Source organism: Urocitellus parryii, chromosome 2 (genome assembly GCF_045843805.1).
Source record: "Urocitellus parryii isolate mUroPar1 chromosome 2, mUroPar1.hap1, whole genome shotgun sequence".
Classification (NCBI taxonomy): Eukaryota; Metazoa; Chordata; class Mammalia; order Rodentia; family Sciuridae; genus Urocitellus; species Urocitellus parryii.
The window spans coordinates 69,146,581-69,167,108 of record NC_135532.1 but is presented as its reverse complement, the minus strand read 5'-3'; the positions used below and the strand labels follow the sequence as shown (position 1 = coordinate 69,167,108).

The following is a 20,528-nucleotide window of genomic DNA, read 5'->3' as shown; positions in this document are numbered from 1 at the left end:
GAGCAAGGTAATTGGAGCAAGGAAGTATTGAGGGAAAAAGTTTGGCAGTTCAAGTAAAGGGGCTGGCTTTGGATAAGGTCTAGGATGCTTCTTTCATTGAAACAGGAGAGAACGTGAGAGGAAGCAGGTTTAATAATCTGATTGAAACCTGAAGGTTTGTATCTGTATCATTTCTTTACTGAAGAAAAAGGTGAGGTCATAATCAACTGCAAGTAGGGAAGAAGGGTGATGGAGTTTTGAAGTGAGAAAGAAAAATTTCAATTGTCAGGGGTGGGGAAATACTGTAGCAGGCTTGCCAGTCAGTATTGAAAATGCCAACCAAAATTAAATGTTTACTGTAATATCATAGTGATCTCAGTTGTTTAATCAAAAGTAAATTTTCCAATATCCCTCTTAATTTTTTTCAGGCCCAGTGAAAATATGCTGATTCGTGTCAATAATGATGGTACTTATTGTGCAAATTGGACTCCAGGGGCTATTGGACTCTACACTATTCATGTTACCATTGATGGCATTGAAATAGGTATATGTGTATATATTTAAGTTATAAGTTATCTAGTGAAAAGAACTAGACTCAAAATCCTCCTTCATTGTAGTTTTGACACTTTTGTTATACACATGTATAGGTTTCATAACTTTTATATGTCTTCATTTTGTCCTTTATAATGAGTATGTAGTTAGTGCATTCCTAAGGTCTTAAAATTACGCTCAAGTATTATAGCCCTCATGACTTCTTCCTTACTTTCCCCAATGTGCCAGTCAGGTTGTGATGCCCTCCATGTTGCTGTATTATCATATGCATAACCTGTCTACCAATCATGGTCTGCCTTCTTCCTTTCCTGGATGTGAGCAGAAACCCTATTGTTTACCCATGGATTTCCCACTCTAGATCAGTAACAGCCATATAGTGACTACTTAGTAAATATTGTTGAATGAATGAATTTTCTTTATCTGCCATTAGCTTTGAAAAACATTAATTTTGGAAGGGAAATGAATCTTAATTTTTAAACTCCCTGTGTGATAGGATAATAGTAGATTTTTTTTTAAAAGTGTTTATCAATGTCAGTTTCTTAAAACGCTATCCTTTATGACACTGCTCAATAAATGGAACTCCTATGATCAGAAAATCTAGTATATCATAATTTCACCATAGACAATCACATGATTTACATCAACATATTAGGAATTCTGAGAAGTTCTAAAGTTAAGAATCTTGTTTTTATTTAAACCAGTGGGATCTCTTACCTATGGAAAAGAGGGAGAGAGGTCAGAGATAAGAATCCAGTCAGTCTTCTGTGTCTTTGGGTTCTACAGCTGTAGATTCAACCAGTTGTGTATTGATAATTTTGGGAGGTTGGGGGGAATGCATTTATAATGAATATGTGTAGACTTTTTTCTTGTCATTATTCCCTAAACAATACATACAATAGCTGTTTACATAGCATTTATTTTGTATTAAATTAGTAATCTAGAGATGATTTAAAGTATACAGGAGAATGTAAATAGACTATATGCAAATACTGTACTATTTTATATAAGGATCTTGAGCATCCATAGATTTTGGTAGGTGAGGGGGATCCTGGAACCCATCCTCATCAGACACCAGGGATGACTGTAATTCTAAAATGATTTCCTTTGGGAATCCCTGTCTTTAAGCAATTTGTTTTTGCAGTGGAGTTAAAGAGGTACATTACATTGATGTATATAGAATATATATTAGTATAACTGTATAGAATCAGACATATAAAATAATACCACCCCAGAATTTTTTTTTATCCACAGACTTTGCTGCTGCATATCCATAATGCCTTTTGTTTTGCAAACATGCTGATTCTGAGCAAAATATTATTGTACAATTCTCTCCAATATTAACTGTTTGGTGAAGATTGCTGAGATAAAACAAGCAAACAAAAATCATTTGTATTAGAATATAAGTAGTGACAGATGAGAGGTACAAATTAGAACAGGAATTTAAAAACCATGGTAGTAAAGAGTAATTTCATAAAGAATTTTTTTCTCTGCAAATATTATTAAAATTTCAGTAGGTTGAGTTTTTAAATCTTATCTAATATTGGAGTAAAGGAAACTGATTTATTTTTTAGAATGAACCTGAAGAAAGAGATTTGTATTTACTTAAAATTATTCTTTTTCTTTCTTTCTTTCTTTTTTTTTCTTCCCTCCTGTACTGGGGATTGAACCCAGGGGGCACTTTGCTTTACCACTGATCTATATCCCCAACCCTTTTTATTTTTTATTTTGAGACAACCTCATTAAGTTACTTAGGACCTTGCTAAATTGCTGAGACTGGCCTTGAACTTGTGATTCTCCTGCTTTAGCCTTCCAAGTCACTGGAATTACAAGTGTATGCTACTACCTATCCAGAATTATCCATTTTCTTCTCCACTCAATTTTCATACTCTTCCTAACTCAGCTCTCTCCCAAACTGTCAATAGACTAGGATCTTGCTCAATGATAGATAAGGACAAATGATAATTCATTGGAATGATTATAATAAAAGCTAACATTTTTGGATAGTTAATATACCTACATTGTTCTGCATATACCTTATGTATTTTAAATTATTTAATTTTTATAACAGCTCAGTGAATAGGTGTTATTACTATTTCCATTTCAGAGATGGTAACATCGGACACTGAGAGTTATAAATTAGTGGCAAATGTTGGAGCACCCAAGCAATCTAGAGCAAGAACTGAGCTTTCAACCACCATGCTGTATTGTGCAGTCTGCCTGTCTCTTATGCTGTCAGGCATGCTGTACTGCCTGTCAGCAGCAGAAGTGACTGGTAAAAGTAATGGGTGCTCTTGTCAGATAATATTTAATCGTACAAGGTTTATTTTTATTGCTATTCTGAATTTTCAGTATCATTTCATATGTTTAAGTTAAACACTGGAAACCCCATTTTTGCTTGAAGCCCTGAGGAAAACTTTGTATCTTGCCACTTTGGAAGCTCTGGTCCATTTTTTAAATATTTCTCTTTTTTAGCTTGTTCAATCACCAATCATCCTAAAAGGACAGATCGAGACATTTGTTTTTGTTGTTTAAAATAGCTTGTGAGTGTTTATAAGGTTGAGTTGAAAGATCCTTCCTCTCGTTTTTTTGTCAAATGTTTTAGCTGCCTTCCTTTTCTTACAGATGCTGGCCTTGAAGTAAAAGTAAAAGACCCACCAAAAGGGATGATTCCACCAGGAACTCAGTTGGTCAAGCCAAAGGCTGAACCTCAACCAAATAAGGTTAGGGTAGATGAAGTCCAAGCTGAATAGGGCACAGGTTTTTTAAGTATTTCCTTGATACTTCAAAATGGCCATGAAATATCTAATATTTTACTGATTGACTTTAGCATTTGAATTCTAAATATCTCAAATAAATTTGGAGAGTGTTACATGGTAATTATTTTAAATTATAAAACCTGTGCTTTGGGGTTTTTGTATGTAATGCTGTAATAATCATTGTGTATTTTCTGTTACTGAAAGTTTACAATTAACAAAAAGTTTACTGAAATTAAATGTAAAATTTGCAATGTCTTTTGCCCTTAAAAGAACAATTAATTTCCTAACATCCAAAGAATACATATAGGAATTTTAGTAAACCAATTTTTAGAAAGGAAACATTTTATATGCTACCTTTCTAAAAAGGTATCTTTTAACATTTTGGTCATATGTATTTAAAATTTAGAAAGGAAATTCTAAATATATATTAATAATTCTCTTAAGTTTTTTTCCATTCATATACATTTCAATATGTATCAAGATTTCATTTTTATAATTTCATAAGTAATCTGTTATTTGAAGATGTTCACAGCTATACGCAATTTTGAAAAATTTCTCAAAATTATAGTACTTTTAAATCTGTTTAATTTTATCTCTTACTCCTTATGAAATCTCTCTTCTATGTTTTTCCTGTTTTACTAAATATTTTTGCCTTTCTCAGGTTCGAAAATTTGTGGCCAAGGATAGTGCTGGGCTCCGCATCCGGAGCCACCCTTCCCTTCAGAGTGAGCAGATAGGCATAGTGAAAGTCAATGGAACTATCACTTTCATTGATGAGGTAATTCATAAAGAAACTCTTAGTAATAAATATTGGACAGATTTTTTTTTGCATTGTTTGCAGAATAGTAAGGCTACAAAGTTTTCTGTTAAAATGTGTTTTAAGCAGTGTGAGAATCTTTTGAAAATTGTTTTGCAGTATGTGTCCATGGAGTTTCAGACATTTGAATTTTTTTCTTTTATCAATAAAAACATAGCTAAAATTATATTTTGAACATAATAAGAACTCAATTAGACATAGTAATCAGAACCTATATAAGTATTCACTGAAAATGGGTATAATTGTTTTTCATTAAGTTTTGAAATATTTTTTAAACATATTATTTGTATTACTTTAACTTTGGTTGGTACATATTACATTTTTCTGGTAATACAACCAATTAATTAGTTCTTTGGGAAGACATCTGATTTTACTGTTTAAGCTATTTATCTTTAAGTGTGATTTCCTTTAGTTTTTTACTCCTAAGCAAAATTGTATTTTTCAGTCTCACACTAGGGATTATACTACTGTGGCATTCCTTGCTTTTTTCCTTAGAGGATCTCTAAAACTAAATGCCTAATCTGTTTCTACCACTTTATGCCTACTTCGAAGTCTTTCAGTCCTTGCTACCCCTATAGGAGTGACAGGAGGGCATGGCTTGTTTCTGTTGCTTCTTTCCCTTAGATCCACAATGATGATGGTGTGTGGCTGAGACTGAATGATGATACAATAAAGAAGTATGTTCCTAACATGAATGGTTACACTGAAGCCTGGTGCCTTTCATTTAATCAACATCTTGGCAAGAGCCTTCTGGTCCCAGTTGACGTAAGTAAAAAGTACTTTTAAACAACATCATAGGTACAGTCTGTCCTCATTACAGGCTTTCTTTAATTAAGGCTTTTCAGTTCTGAGGTAACCAACAATTAAGTAACTTTGACTTTAGAAGTGTTTCAATTCTTCAGGGCTTTTGTCTAATGAAAGTAAAATTTGGCAAGGTTAAGGTCCTTAATGATTATTTTGATTCATCACCAACAGGAGGTAGTAAATTTAAAATAGGCTTACTGAATTTCTTTCAGAGAGATAATGAATGAGAGTAGATGCATTTTTCCCTTTCTTATTTACACTACTATTTTGAATGAATTCCAAACTAAAATTTAAGAATTTAGAATTACTGTTCATTCAGAAACAGGTATAAATGTTTGTAAAGTGTATGTTATGTTGACATTTTGCAGTCATTTCTTTGTATTATGTTTAACTTTGAATCTTTTCTTCTTTGGCTTACAATACTATTACGTTAACATAAGATGGGTTTATACACTTGTAATGGTATTGAAATCTAAATCCTCATCTCTGAGAAAATTCATTGAACCTCTGGTTAGAACCATTGGTTATAAGATCACCTTAGTATTTAAACAGTTGAATTTCTTCAAAGTCAGTGTTAGCTTATTATATCAACCATTCAATATATTGTATTTGTTTCTCTCCTTGATAGCCCATAATAATGTTTTTCAAAGCAATGGTTTTATAGGATGCTTCTTTGTGTAAGAAAATATTGGTACTTTATGTTATTTGTACATATTTAATAACAGCACAGTGGAGAAAAAAACATTAGCCATTTGATGAAGAAAGTTTAGAGTGTTGGCCTACTGCTTAACCGAGGTTAAGCTGATGAGTTAAGTTTTAAGCAAATAGATCAGGTATTAGATTTTTCTTAGGTTTGCATCTACAGTGAAAATGAAAACAATTTTGACTCCCTGGAAAAGACGAATGATTCTGAGGCTGGGGATATAGCTCAGTTGATACAGTACTTGCCTTGCATTCGCAATGAGCCCTGGTTTCAATCACCAACACTACACACACACAAAAAAAAAGATGAATGACTCTGGAAAGTAAATAATAATTCTATAACATCTATGATTAAAAAGTTGGCTTTAAGTAGTTATAAACCATTATCTTTTTTTGCTTGGTTTTTAAAAATATTTCTATTAGTTATTGATGGACCTTTTTTATTTTATTTTTTTTATACGTGGTGCTGAGAATCGAACCCAGTGCCTCATGCCAGGCAAGCACTCTATCACTGAGACTCAATGCCAGCCCCAACCATTTTCAATTATTATAACCAGATAGTCCTCAGGATTATGAAAAGGGTATATTAAATAAGAATACTATAACAGTTTTTTTTTTAATTTGGCCAATTTGGACTTGGGTTTGTTTTTTAAAGAAAATTTTCTTATTTCGTACTAAAGCATTTTACTAGATTATATAATCTTTCTTACCTATCCCACTTCAATATTTTCTTCCTAATTCCTTTGTTTGCTAATTTGAGGAGATATCATTGAAAGAGGGAAGTATCCACATACATAAAGCAAGAGAATAACAAAGGTAGAAGGGGAGAGCAAGAAGTTCTGTGTTGAAATTCTAGAGCCCTTGAATTCATTTTGGGCTATTCTATCACAATTTGTAGTATACCGTCTCCCTTAAAGTCAGGGAGAAAAGAACAATATCAGATAAAAGAGGAAGCTAAATGGAGTGATCCATACTCCATAAACTTGTTGAAGATTTTCACTGGAATGTGAATGAGGAGTTTCACTGACATATTTAAAAGTTCTAGATGTAGAATATTAAAGAAAACAAAATGATAAAGTGCCTTTTTTATTTTCTGGCTTTTTTTGTATTGTTGAGGAATTGCATAAGTTGGGTTTTAATGTAAATATTCTCAGGGTGTCTGATAATAATAAGAATATTAAAAATGCTGAGATTTTTCAGGTTCGTATTTTGAGATCCTTAAAAGTTAAAACAAAGACCACCAGTATTACAGTGAGAATATACAGTTATAGATTAGAATAGTGAAAAAAGGAAGAGATAGAATTAAGGGCACATTTGGAAAGTTTATTTCTGTAAAGGAAAATGGGATATTTATGGTAATAGACAAATTGGGAGGGAGGGAGGGGATAGATTGAGGAAGAACACAATTTTTAAAATAAAGAAAGGAAAATCATCAGGTAAGAATGAGTGAAGTTAGGGAATTTAAAATGCAGTGAAGATTTGAAATAGTAGAGAGAAACAGTAGAGGTATTTGATCAAAAACAAGTAAAGAATTATTAGGCCACTAGGAGTTCAGTGAGACCATTGTATGGACCCAATCCAGACATCCCTTTCCCTCTCCCATAATCCTAAATGTCCAGAATTAATGTAGCCTTCAAAGAGCAGATTATAGTATTGGTTGGAATATTTTGGAATGTTATGACTAAAAATTAGGGACTAAAAGGGCTTGCTAATAACTGATTGATGCAATTAAGATAACCAACTGTGGAATTGGAATTTAGCCTAATTTAGTATGGGAAAGAACAAATGGAGGGTCCCAGGGACTTGGAGGACTTAATAAAATTCTTTAAAAATGTCTTAGGTGCACTGTAGTTAAAAAGCTGGAAAGATATAGGCAGTTTGCATGATGAAGTAAATTTGTCTTTGATTTCATAGATTAAGAAATTTAATGGATGAAAGTTCAATTAGGTTGCTGTCTGAAGTGTGGTGCAAGTGAAAGTCACTGGAATTGCCTCAGTCTACAGATAAAAGGCTAGACAGTTGGAAGATCACTTGCATAGACATGAAGACACACCAGTGTGTACTGCAAGGATAAAGATGAAAGTAAATTATTTACTGTTGGAAGAAGAGTCCCTTTGAACACAGTTTAAAGTCATGGGAGGGATGGGAGTCATTGATTTTGAATCAAGGAGACACAGAGAAGTTTTGCTATAAAGTGAGTGAACAGGTAGATAACTTAAGGACTTAAATTTTGGTTAGTGATCAAAGATGACAGAGGGGATACAGTGTGGCAAGATTAACTGGCATAACAGATCCTCAAACAGGTCTACTGTAAAGTTGATTCAGTGAAGGCATTAGATGAAGGCCCACCCAATCAGAGAGGCCTGACAAATGCAGCAACAGGTTTAGTTTTCCAAGATTTTGTTTGCAGGGCTAGACATGAGCACAAAAGGAATCATGATTCCATCTCATCCAGTGAAGGAAATAATATAGCTAAATAATTACATTTTATTAACTGTTTCTTTGTATCTCTTGATACATTGATGGCTGGAAAAACACTTTTCATCTGTTCTCTCCTCTTACTTCAGCCCGTTTGTGAGTAAATGAGCTATGATCATCATTGATAATTATAATTCTCTAACAATAGAAAAATATCAAGAAACAATCAAGGACCAATGCCACTAACTTAAAAGGATGCAAAAGTACTAAAAAGTTGCCTTCAGCAATTTTACACTTGCTTTTCAACATTTTCTAGTTAAAACAATTTTATATTCACATCAATGCATATACCTTGCTTGGATCCTATTGCAAGCAAACTGTAGGAGGGACATGGGGGTAGGGACTGGAAATCTGAACAGTAACTGAATATTTAATGAAGTATTTAAAAAACAAAGTTACCATAAATAACCAATTTAGATTAAGTTTTATACTTATTTTGTTATATTATTTTATTGTATTTTAGAACTTTTGTGTCCATTGAGGATACATACTTTAGCTAAATTTTGGCTTGCTTAATAGTAGTCCTGTTTAAACACCATTACTTCACTTAGAATTATTAGAGTCCTACTTTAGTTCAAATGAGACTTTTCACTGTTTTAGCACTTAGTAATGTTCTTGTTTAGAGATTAAATAACATTAAACATTTATATTATGACTGTATTTTCAAAACATTTTTTGAGTCAGTGGGAATAGAGTTAATTAGATAAAAATATAAATCCTTTGTGGGACATTAATTATATGTTGGAATGTTTTGTTCTTTTTAGGACAAAAAAACACACTTTTCAATTTTGAGTCTTAGAGTCTTTGTTTTGTTATTTTATTTATTTAGAATGCTTTGGCATATATATATATATATATATATATATATATAGTTCTAGTTGATTTTTCTCCTCTGGAATTCCCGAAATACTATAGTCTTTAATTGGTGCAGTTCTTGCTTTTGGGGTACTTACTACATAATATAGTAGGTATCTTGTATTCAAATAATTAAGTCATCTTGTGGTAAGTTGAAGAATAGCTTAACTCAGAAGGTAACATTTGAAGTAGACTTGAAGAAAAGCTGCCAGGAAAAAAATGAAGAAATGTCTAGACAGAGAATCAAATGTTCAAAATTAAAAAGACATGATATGCTTGGGAACTGATGAATAATTGATATGGATGAAGCAAAGGATTGGTGGTGGAAAGCAGATAAATGATGGGGAAATTGAGTTTCCCTCACCCTTTCCAGCTAGCACTAAGTCTGTAGAAGTAAAAGAGGCTTAATTCTTTCTCCAGCTACTCATTATATTTAGTTTGTTTTTCTCACCTTCAGCCCATTTGTATTCATGTACCTTTTATTTCCATTTTTAACCTCCTTCAGAATAAGAGCTAATAAAAGATTCCTTCTTCATCAAGTGTTTGTTTGTTTTTTCCCAAAGTGTTAAATATTTACTGATGGAATCTTTTCAACATCTGTTTATATCTAGTTTGAATTCTTTTCATTCGGGGTGTGATCTTGCTGCTTTAAGTAATTCCTAACACATGCTCCTCACCTTGATTGTCTCATTTAATTCTCAGTGTGACCCTGTGATGTTTAGGGTATTATTCTCATTTTTCCAATGAGGAAAGATAATTAGTCACCTAAGATCCCAAGTTGAAAAGAATAGAACTGGTATTGGAACCCAGTTGATTTTATTCAAAGCTCATAGTTTTATTTTAATATGCCTTATAAAGAGATAAGTATAAGTATAGCTTTAAATGAATAAGGTAAATAGCTATGTAGCTATAAAGATCATTATTTTGGCTAGAACTGCCAAATTAAATAATATGAATACTTATAATTTTAGTGAATGAATGAAGATGGATACCCAGAGATTTATTGAAGGTAAACGAGTCCATCTGAGAAAGCATATCTGGGGAATGTTGATTTTTTTAATTAAAATTCTTATGATTTGAAAGCTACAAAATATAAGCTAGTAGAAAGTTTCATACCTCTTGGAAAATATGAGTTAAAAAAGAGAACCAGTTATCCACATGACATGGTAAACATTTGACTACCTAAAGGAAAGCTGGGGATCTATCTTTAGAAGTGATGTAAGATTTGTTTATAATTTCTATATTATCTAAATTCTTTTTTTATCTTGCCTAAATATGTATGTAATAGTTGGTATATCATAGAGGGTATTACATATTACTGGAATCGTGTTCTCATTTATTTAGGAATTTTATTTGATTCTATTTTAAATGCTGTTGTCTTATTTTTTTATTTGTTTATTCTTATTAATTATTTTTAGTTATATGTAACATTAGGATTTATTTTGACATATGATAAAAACATGGAATATAGGAACATAATTTGTTCTAATTTAGTCCTTGCTACTTCCTTTACTTTGCTATTCTCTCCTCTTTCCCCCATTCCCTTCCCTATATTCTACTGGTCTTTCTGCTATTTATAGTTATTTTTAAATTAGTGTCTTGTGGATGTACATGATGGTGAGATTCACTGTGGTATTTTCATATGTGTACATAGAAATGTTAGGTTCTTGAAGAAGCAACTTGGGTCTCTGAACATCTCCATGTATTTATATAAGTCACTTCCTATTTAGACTCACGAGTATTCACATGCAGAAAGTATGTTGAGCTGCGCATGGTGGTAAATGCCTGTAATCCCAGTGGCTCTGGAGGCTGAGGCAGGAGGATCACAAGTTCAAAGTTCGCCTCAGCCTCACCAAATTCATGAGGTTCTAAGAAACTTAGCAAGACCCTGTTTCAAAATTTAAAAAAGGGCTGGAAATGTGGCTGAGTGGTTAAGTGCCTCTCAGTTCAATCCCTGGCATGAAAGAAAGAAGAAGAGGGAGAGAGAAAGAAAAGAAAAGAAAGCTGATATCTAAAATTTGGGCCACTGAAGATTTGGAATAGAAATGAAGGGAAAGTATCATTTTGGGTCTGTATTATAGAATCACAAAGAATTAGTAAAAGTGGCAAACATTTATCTTTAATTCAATTTCATTCTTTTGAAATACCTAATAGAACCAGACAGTATGGCTTTAACATACTGCATATTTCCTGGTTTTGAGTTGTTAATAGGTTTGTGCACTTGTGTATACACAAACTTTTTAAATATTAATAGTATTGTCTTTATTTCATATAGCATTATAAATGTGCTATCCTTAGATGGTTATAAACTGCTTCATTTCATCCTTTAATTATTAAGTTTCTTAAACAGAGTGAAGCCAGGTATGGTGGCACATGCCTGTAATCCCAGCGGTTTGGGAGGCTGAGGCAGAAGGATCATGAGTTCAAAACCTGCCCCAGTAACTTACCAAGGCTCTAAGCAATGTAATGAGACCTTGTCTCTAAATAAAATATAATGAGATGTTGGGGATGTGGCTCAGTGTTTAAGTGTCCCTGGTTCAATCCATCTCTAGGTTCAATCCCCCCACCTCCCCCCCCCAAAAAAAAAAAGGTTGAGATAGTTAGATAATACTGTAATTGTTTATATATACATGTTATGCTTAATTTTCCTAAGTTATTTTATCTCTTTTTCTTTAAAATTGGAAGCTCTTTAACTCTGTGTTTATCTAGCACAATGAAAAAATTTTATTTGGCATGTTTGATCGTGTATTTTCACTGTGATAATTATTCACTTCTTTGCTGTCTTCTGTGCCTTAAAAAACTACCAGCTTGGAGTTGCAATCTGGTATTGTTAGTTTACCTAGGTTTCTAGTATGCTTTCCTTTTCTAATTTTCTTGACAGAGCTTTTCTACCTTTGAAATAGAATTTGAGAATAAAATTACTTTAATTATTGTGGATATGTATATGTGGTCCATATTGATCTATGGAATTATGCAACTTGAAGTCTAATTCATACAGTTTAATACTGAGAAATTAAGATTTTTGGAGAGATTAATATTTTCATGAATGTTCATATAATTAGACTAAAACATTTCTAAATTTTCAAAAGAAAGCTATTTACGTATTTTATTTTTAAACTCCAGCTTTCTATTTGGCAAATATTTGGTACTTAATAAATGCAATTTAATATGATTATAAGATAATCTAGTGTGAACTAAGAATTTTCTACAACTTTAGACACTAAATCAAAAAAGTATCAAATTTGGATTCACATATAACATAAAATTGATTATATTAGTAATTTAGTACCAGTGTTAGTTATATCACTTTCAAATATCATTGTACATTAATTGACTCAGAAAATGGTTAAATTTGCACATTGAAATTAAAGACAGATTGGGCACGGTGGCATGTGACTGTAAACTCAGAGGCTCCGAGTCTAACGCAGGAGGATCGCAAGTTCAAAGTCAGCCTTGGGAACTTAGTGAGACCCTGTCTCTAATATAATATAAAAAATGACTGAGGATGTGGCTCAGTGGTTAAGCATCCCCGGGTTCAATCTCTGGTACCAAAAAGAAAAAGAAAAAGAAAGAAAGACAAGTATGAGTGTTTAAAAAAAAAAAAAAAAGTGTTTCTTTATTGCTAAATTCATGTGCATTGTTTCTAACAATTGCTTTTCATGTTGCTTTTAATAATAGAATAACTTATGCTTTTAAGTTAAAAATGCTAAAAAAAATCTCCATATTGTTTTATAGTTTACTCAGGTGGCTTTAGTTTCCCTTTAGAAAAATTATATTTCAGTATTGATGCTAGAGTAAAGAAAAATGTTGTTATGGTGATACATCTTCTGAAGATGATATTCTGTTCCCTTTCTTTATTGATATTTTACATCAAAAGGTCTGCACTACTATTCTCTGTATAGGCTAAAAACCATTGAGCAAATGCCCTACAAATTCTTATGTACATGGATGAACCAACAAGGACATTATTCTTCCCTGCAAAATAGTACTTTAGTGTGCTTTGCAGTGTTTCCACTTTACCTAAAGAGAAAGGATCTTATTTGCTATCTAATTTTAAATTGGGAGATTGGGTATGGTATTGGTGTCAACTTTGTTTTACATTTATTTGTAGGCATATTACTAGAAGTCCTTCTTTTTCTGTTTTAGATGTTGTATATTTCTTATTTAGTATATATGTATTTACATGGTTATATATCTCTAGCTGTCCATACACGTTTATACATGAGGAAAATAAAGAACTAGAGAATAATAAATACATTCTCATTGTCTAAAATGAGTTAGAATTAATTGAGATTTGTGGTGTTTATTTTGCATTGAAGACTTAGATGATGATAGTATTTTTAACATCCTTTTTTGGGTCCAGAATAACCATTTATCACAGTAATTACATAAGCATAAAATTGTTCAGTGGCTACTCGCTAAACAGATTTTAGTTTCAGATCAGGTAAATATAGATTGATAGTATAATATATCTATGTAAAATGTGTATTATTTGAATAGTCATTGTGAAAATACTTATTTTTCTGGAATTGTGTTACAGTGAATTGTTTGTTCTTTAACAAATATTTTTGGACTTTAACATAGAGATACTGAGTGCTTTCGAGATGGAGAAAAGTAGATCTGTATTTTGATAAAAGATTCAGATTATATCTTCCTTTATGCTTTTCTTAACAAATTTTCTAATAGCTTTCAAAAACATTTCAAAATCATTTTTTTTAATTCATAGAAGGGAAAAAATTGAAAAATTATTTAGGTTTTTTTGTTTCGTTTTACTTTTTCTTTTTTTGTACTTTAAAAAGTAATAAACCGGCGTGGTGGTACACACTTGTAATCCAGCAACTCAGGAAACTGAGGCAGGAGGATCACAAGTTCAATCCAGCCTCAGCAACTTAGTGAGATGCTGTTTCAAAAAATAAAAAGGACTGGGGATGTGCTCAGTGGTAAAGTGCCTCTGAGTTCAATTCAGTATCAAATAAAATAAAATAACCCAAAAACGTGATTATTACTTCACATAACACTATATACTCTCGTTATTATTCATAATAATATCCTCACTTAAGGAGTGTTAGGGTTGTCTTCTTGCATTGACTGTCTCAAACTTTATAAACAATGTCTTAACCCTTAATTTTAGTAAATGGCATGACACACTATATCTATGGAGAGCTTTTTAACAAAAACTTATTTTTCAGAATTTCCTTGGTGTGTGGTTTACTCAGGTGGCTTCAGTTTCCCTTTAGAAAAATTATATTTCAGTATTTATGCTAGAGTACAGAAAAATGTTGTTACTGTGACACATCTTCTGTAGATGATATTCTGTTCCCTTTCTTTGTTGATATTTTTCTTTCTTAAACTTTGTTGCTCAGAATATCTTTAATGCTAGCCAAGGAGTCAGGGATTTGGACGTATTTTCATGGACTTCCAAACCTTTTTTTCCCCAGGTGAGTTAACTGTAAGGAACAATCATACATTATTCAGGTATTTCAGCATGTACAACAAATTTTTCATTGTATCTTTGAAGGTTTTGCTTAGGATTAATAAAAATTGCTAACAAAAAATTAAAAAGATTTACATGAAGGGCTACAATTGAGTTTTCCCTCTATTTTCATCAATAGATGTACTATTAGTGAAAGTGACATTTCCATGTGACTTCAGAGTTGCTATGTTTACAGTTTCATGACTGACTTCACCAACAGTTACCTCCAAGTTTACTTTTATAGAACTAACTAATTTAGCTGGTAGTGCCATGACCTTATGGTGCTTCCATTTTTCTGCTGCCTACCCTTTCATGTTGCCCTTTTGAATATTCATCCAAGAACTGGAAGGGAATGGAAGGGGAAAATTAGTATTGACATTCATCAGTTTAATATCCTAGTGCTGAATCTCAAATTTCTGTATTGAATAAAATGTGATTTTAGGATTGTTGGAGAAGGACAGGCGACAGGCACAATTACATGATTTTATGTCTGTCAGTTCTTTTTTATGCTGTTTGATAGAAAAGAAATGGATTAGCTTTGTTTTGTATTTATTTAAGTAGCTTCATTAAGTATTTGATAAAATATTGACTATTATAATAAATGTTCTCGTATATTGCCTTTCATTGACTAATTCACTATTATTTTGCTAACATTTATCTCCCTGTGTTACCCTGAATGACCAGAAGTTGGAATTACTGTTAGAAGTAATTAAATGCTCTAAGAATATCATTGAATACCAATTAAACTTTTTTTGATGAATTTATTTATATTTACTTTCATTTTTATGCTGTCATATAATTTTAAAAAATCAGTTGTAAGTAGGATGAAAACTTGCCTCTTCTGCCTATGAAATTGCATTGTTTTTCACTAAAACTGATCATTCATAAATATAAATTTTTAAATGTTTTCCAAAAACCTTGTGGATATAGTAGCACTATTTCAAAGTTTAGATCTTAAACTTCAGTTTTATTTTGAGTGTTCTCCTTGTATTAATATAGTTGTGTACACTCACACAAGGAGGGCTATATAAAATGTACATTTTAAGCTTATTTTTAGTTGCAAGTCTGGTCTGCTTTATAAGGAATTAAAATTCCCATTTCCATTAATTTGGCAATATGTAACTAAAGCATATTGATACATACAGTATGATAATTATAGTAATATATAAATTATCCATAGTATGTATTCATATAAGTAAATTTTTTTGTCATCAGAATGAGATTTACAAAGTATTTAGTAAAAGTTAATAGTAGTTTAAATTTTTCCTAACCAATCATATATTGAACTAAGAGTATATAAGAATTCTTGAATCTATATATTTAGCCTCAGAATTTTATTTTTAATGTTCTACTATGTATATCGATATATATATACACATTTGCTATTATGAGACTTACTTATAAGGATAGAACTATTAAGTAAAATCTTACTTGTATAGTGTTCATTTAAAAATATTGTTTATAACATTATTAAGTATTAATTTTTAAACTATTTTTTATGAGCATCCCATTATGTTTATCTTTTACCCTATTTAACTATAATTCTTAGAATCCATTTTAGTGTATTTAAAAGTGCAGTTTCAAAGGAGTAATGGCAAGGGAAGAAATTCTAGTGGGGCATTTTTATTTACATTTAGGTGAGAAGAAGAGGAAATATCAAGGTTAATATTTCTGTTTATTATGTTACAGGGAAACAATTCATCACAACATTCAGATTCAACAGAAAATATAGAACAAGTTTGTTTCTTTGATCTTAGAATTGACTCTGTTCATAAACATAATTCAAATTCCTTTTATTTACTTAGAATGCATCCATAATGCTAATCTTTCCACAAAATATAATTGTTTCCTATTACTAGCATTAATATATCACTTCATAGTAATGATCTAACAAATCTAAAAAGACATTTTCATATATAGTTACATTAAGAAAATGTAAGTTGCTAAAATCCTAAACTTATTTCATTTTTAACTAGAAAATATTAAAATGTGGCTATTATATTTTGTATATATTTTTATTATTGTTATCACTGTTTGTTAGATGTCTCCAGAGTCTTCATATCATTTTCTCAATTTATAAATAATTATTACAAAGTGGGAAGAAATGAATATTTAGACTTTTTTGCCCAACCAAACAACATATAGCATTGTAATAAGAATTTAAAGCTCTTCAGTGTGGTTTGCATAATAAATTATTTTGACTACTCCTTTTAAATGTTGCATATAAAAGATAAGCAGAAAATTAAGAACTACAGTACTGTATTTCTCAAATGTGGTGGGAAAAGCCAAAGATTCAGTTGTTCTCCCATATTTTTTTTCTTTTGAAATTTATTGAAAGATTCTTTAATAGTGGTATTGACTAATACTTCATTTACCTCTAGATATTCTCTTTCTTAATTGGTGGGATTGTAGGTTTGCTATGAAAGTAAGGATTATGAGGATTTCAAAATGATAATAGATTGAATTTTGTTCACTTTTTTTTCTTATTCAACTTTTCAGGAACCTAAAACTAATACTGATGACTTTTTCAAAGACACGAACACCTGCTGCCCACAGGAAGCAACAATGCAAGAACAAGATATGCCGTTCTTGCGAGGAGGGCCAGGCATGTACAAGGTAGTGAAGACGGGACCTTCAGGTCACAACATCAGAAGCTGCCCTAACCTTAGAGGTATCCCAATTGGAATGTTAGTTCTGGGAAACAAAGTCAAAGCAGTGGGAGAGGTATGGATTCTTGTAGCTTCATGACTTCTAAGATATTCATTTTCAATGTAATACAAACCAAACATCTCTTTTTCCCAATGGTTTCCATTTTCATTCTGGGTTTTTGACTGTTAATATTTTGACTTTACTTGTATTAGAAATACTAACATAAATTTTCTTTGCTTCTTTTCTAATAATTCTCATAATTATCTTATGAAAATAACATTTATAATACATGATTTGTATTGCTTATATAAATGTGATATTTGTATATATCTTATTATTGCATATGTACTGTATGTACTGTTATGGATTATAAGCACTTACAATATTTTATGTGAATCAGCATGGAGAGGTGATGATATACAAAAGGATTCATTTCTTTGTTCCCATTCATAGGTCTCACTGAAGTCCTGAGCAAATAAAATTATTTTTTAGTCCACTGTGGCATTTGCCTGAGCCAATAAGCTTGAAGATGTAGTGTGTCATGCTATTTCTCAGTATCAGGGTCATTTTCAACTTGTACTATGGTACTATCGACCTAAATAATAGCAAGTATACTGTGTTGGGACATTTTAGATGTTAAAAGTCACATGTTCTGGGTAATAATTATTTAGGCATTTATCTTTATGCTTAGAAAATATTATTTTAACCAAAGCCTTCGATAAATAGTCATTTAAAGAACTTTTTATGATTTCTCTCTTACCTCAGGCTGTGGTCTTAATTTCAGAAACTAATTTCATGGTAGAAATGTTTTGGAACACTTAAGCTTTTTACTGGTTTTCAGCCTGAGTTATCTGAAAGAATCAAGCCAATCAATCATGCTTTTTGTTATGTACCAGGTAACCAATTCTGAAGGTACATGGGTGCAGCTGGATAAGAACAGCATGGTAGAGTTCTGTGAGAGTGATGAAGGAGAGGCATGGTCCTTAGCTAGAGACAGAGGCGGAAACCAGTACCTCCGGCATGAAGATGGCAAGTTGGCTTAAATTTGTGATTATTTTGATTACCCTTTGAAATACATATGTTTAATGTTTTATTGCATTTCTTTGTCTTAAAGAGGCTTTTGTGTTTATTTTTTAAGTAAAAGCAAAACTAGAGGCTTAAAAATATTGTAGTTATTAAATTTGTTAAGTACATTACTAAATGATTATCCATGAAAAAGGAAAATTGAAAATATATTAATCCATCTTTATAAATATGTGCTTTTATTTTATTTAATATGAATTTGTATGCCTCATTTTTTTTGTGTAAGTCCATGACTGGACATTTTATCCTTTTTACTATAAACTAGAAGTGCAGTTTTCAAACCACCAGTCACAATACTTCTCCCAGGTAACTTCATTTGATTGAATTTATTTCAGGAGTAGAGCATTGAATAAATGCATAGGAGTTTCCTATTTCACTGTTAGACTTTCGACTTTCAGCTTTATTTTTTTCGATAGTGGTCTCAGTAAGATTTTCTTTTTGTCTCTCTCTTTATTCTCCTGGTGGCAAAAATTAATTATTCACAGTTCACCTAGTGTCTTTACCCATAAGAAGCTTTAACTGATCCTTACAGTGTTAAGAATTCCTTCTAAGTCCCTCAACAACTGTATTTACCCCTAGAACACAATTGATGATATCATAATGAAGCTAATTTTTATTTTCTCATGTCCAGATTGTGAGTCCCTTGTGGACAGGTACAAGGTTTTTATCTTTTATTCCTAGTTTTTAAACAGTCTTGATACTAACTAGTTGCTTACAAAGTTCATAGGTGTAGGTTGAATTATAAAAATAATAGTTACAATATTAAAATAAATATATAAGAAACACCCCATATTCATAATACTCATTATCCAGGAGGTAATATGGCCATGAATATAAATAGATTCAAAAAAGTTTTGACATTTGCATGAATGATAGAGTACATATATATAATCTCCCTTTTTTCCATTACAATGAGCCTTTGAGGTAGGTAATATAATCTTCAATTTACAGATAAGGAAAGCAAAGCTCACAGATTTTAAAATTGATATGATTTGGGGCTGGGGTTGGGGCTCAGTGGTAGAGCACTTGCCTAGGATGTGTGAGGCCCTGGGTTCGATTCTCAGCACCACATACAAACCATAAATAAAGGTCCATCAATAACTAATAAAAATATTTTGGAAAAGAAAATTACTGATTATACAGCTGGTTACATGAGAGATGTAAGCCTTGACCCAGAATCATCATTCGTATTTTAAGTTCTACACTCATTATACCACACCACACATTGAACATCATTTGAAAACCTAATTTTTCTCTTATTTTTACCAAATAAACACTTTTTAATCAAAGATGATGTGGTTGTAAATGTTTTAACTGCTAATATAGCACAATGTGTAAGAGGGACTCTGAAACTGGTCTGCCGGGATACTGATTCTAGCTCAACTTTTTAGTTGTCTAACCCAGTATCTCTGTACCTTAGTTTTCTCATTTATAGAATAACCTCCTAAGTCATGACCTCATAAACTTGATATGAAGACTAAATAATAAAATAACACATAAATCTAGGAAATTGTATGCCTATAGTTTATTGTTAAAATGTAAAATGCCCTTTATGATAAGTAACAAGTTTAACATGGGAAATTGGTTCTCATAAACTTAGATGGTAGAAGATTCTTCTAAGATAAAATGCTTAAATTCAGTATCATTTCTGGTGAGGTACATATCGCACTCTAAGAGAAAGTATTGTGTGTTATCAATGAATCATCCTTTACTCTTTTGGTATGTATCTAAATAGATAAATATGCACACTTGTACTTGGTCATAATGTAAGTCTTAATATTGTAGTACCAATCATGGCTGATAAGATGTAATACAATGTTAGCAACTTAAAAAAAAAAAAAAACACTAGAATTAGTTGATATGGATTCCAGATAGTCTACTCATTGGTATTAATATGTAACTGGGTTTAATACAGAAGGGAGAGGATTGGGCACCATCCTTATTTTTATGAAGAAATGAGAGTAAAACAAAAGCATTTCTCTTTGTAAAAATTCTTTATTAACCTTTAATATCAATAGATAAAGTTTGTAAGCAAATATATTGCTGTGATAAAAACAGACTTCACTGTGGGTGCTAGAGCATTACACTAAGTTACATTAAACTAAGGTTTAGAGGTGGAGAAAAATTAGATTACTGTTTCTGGGTGTTTTTCAGGAAACATACACGCACATGTAAAAACACACACACACACACACACCAAAAAAAAAAAAAAAGAAAGAAAGAAAGAAAAAATTCCACTGCTGAAATATGTTATACTGAAGAATATTGCCAATGAAATAAATTTCTTTTTCTCCTATTACCTTTTGTTTCACAGATTTTATTTTGCCCTTTTTTAGCTGTCATTAATATGGCTTTTTAACATTTTAGATATTTTTTGTAT

General features: G+C 31.5%; 1 protein-coding gene across 4 annotated transcripts in view; it reads left to right on the top strand.

Annotated features, from left to right (window-relative positions):
* Nucleotides 1-20,528, top strand: part of Mycbp2 (MYC binding protein 2) — a 280,426-nt gene that overhangs the window by 190,582 nt on the left and 69,316 nt on the right. For 3 of the 4 annotated variants that reach the window (XM_026407493.2, XM_077795218.1, XM_077795217.1), the window contains exons 49-55: nt 408-523; nt 3,154-3,251; nt 3,949-4,065; nt 4,729-4,869; nt 14,307-14,381; nt 16,916-17,140; nt 17,962-18,094. In XM_026407493.2, the coding sequence (XP_026263278.2) occupies nt 408-523; nt 3,154-3,251; nt 3,949-4,065; nt 4,729-4,869; nt 14,307-14,381; nt 16,916-17,140; nt 17,962-18,094 (905 nt within the window). The remainder of the gene's footprint in view (nt 1-407; nt 524-3,153; nt 3,252-3,948; nt 4,066-4,728; nt 4,870-14,306; nt 14,382-16,915; nt 17,141-17,961; nt 18,095-20,528) is intronic. The other variant, XM_026407494.2, reaches the window with a different exon arrangement.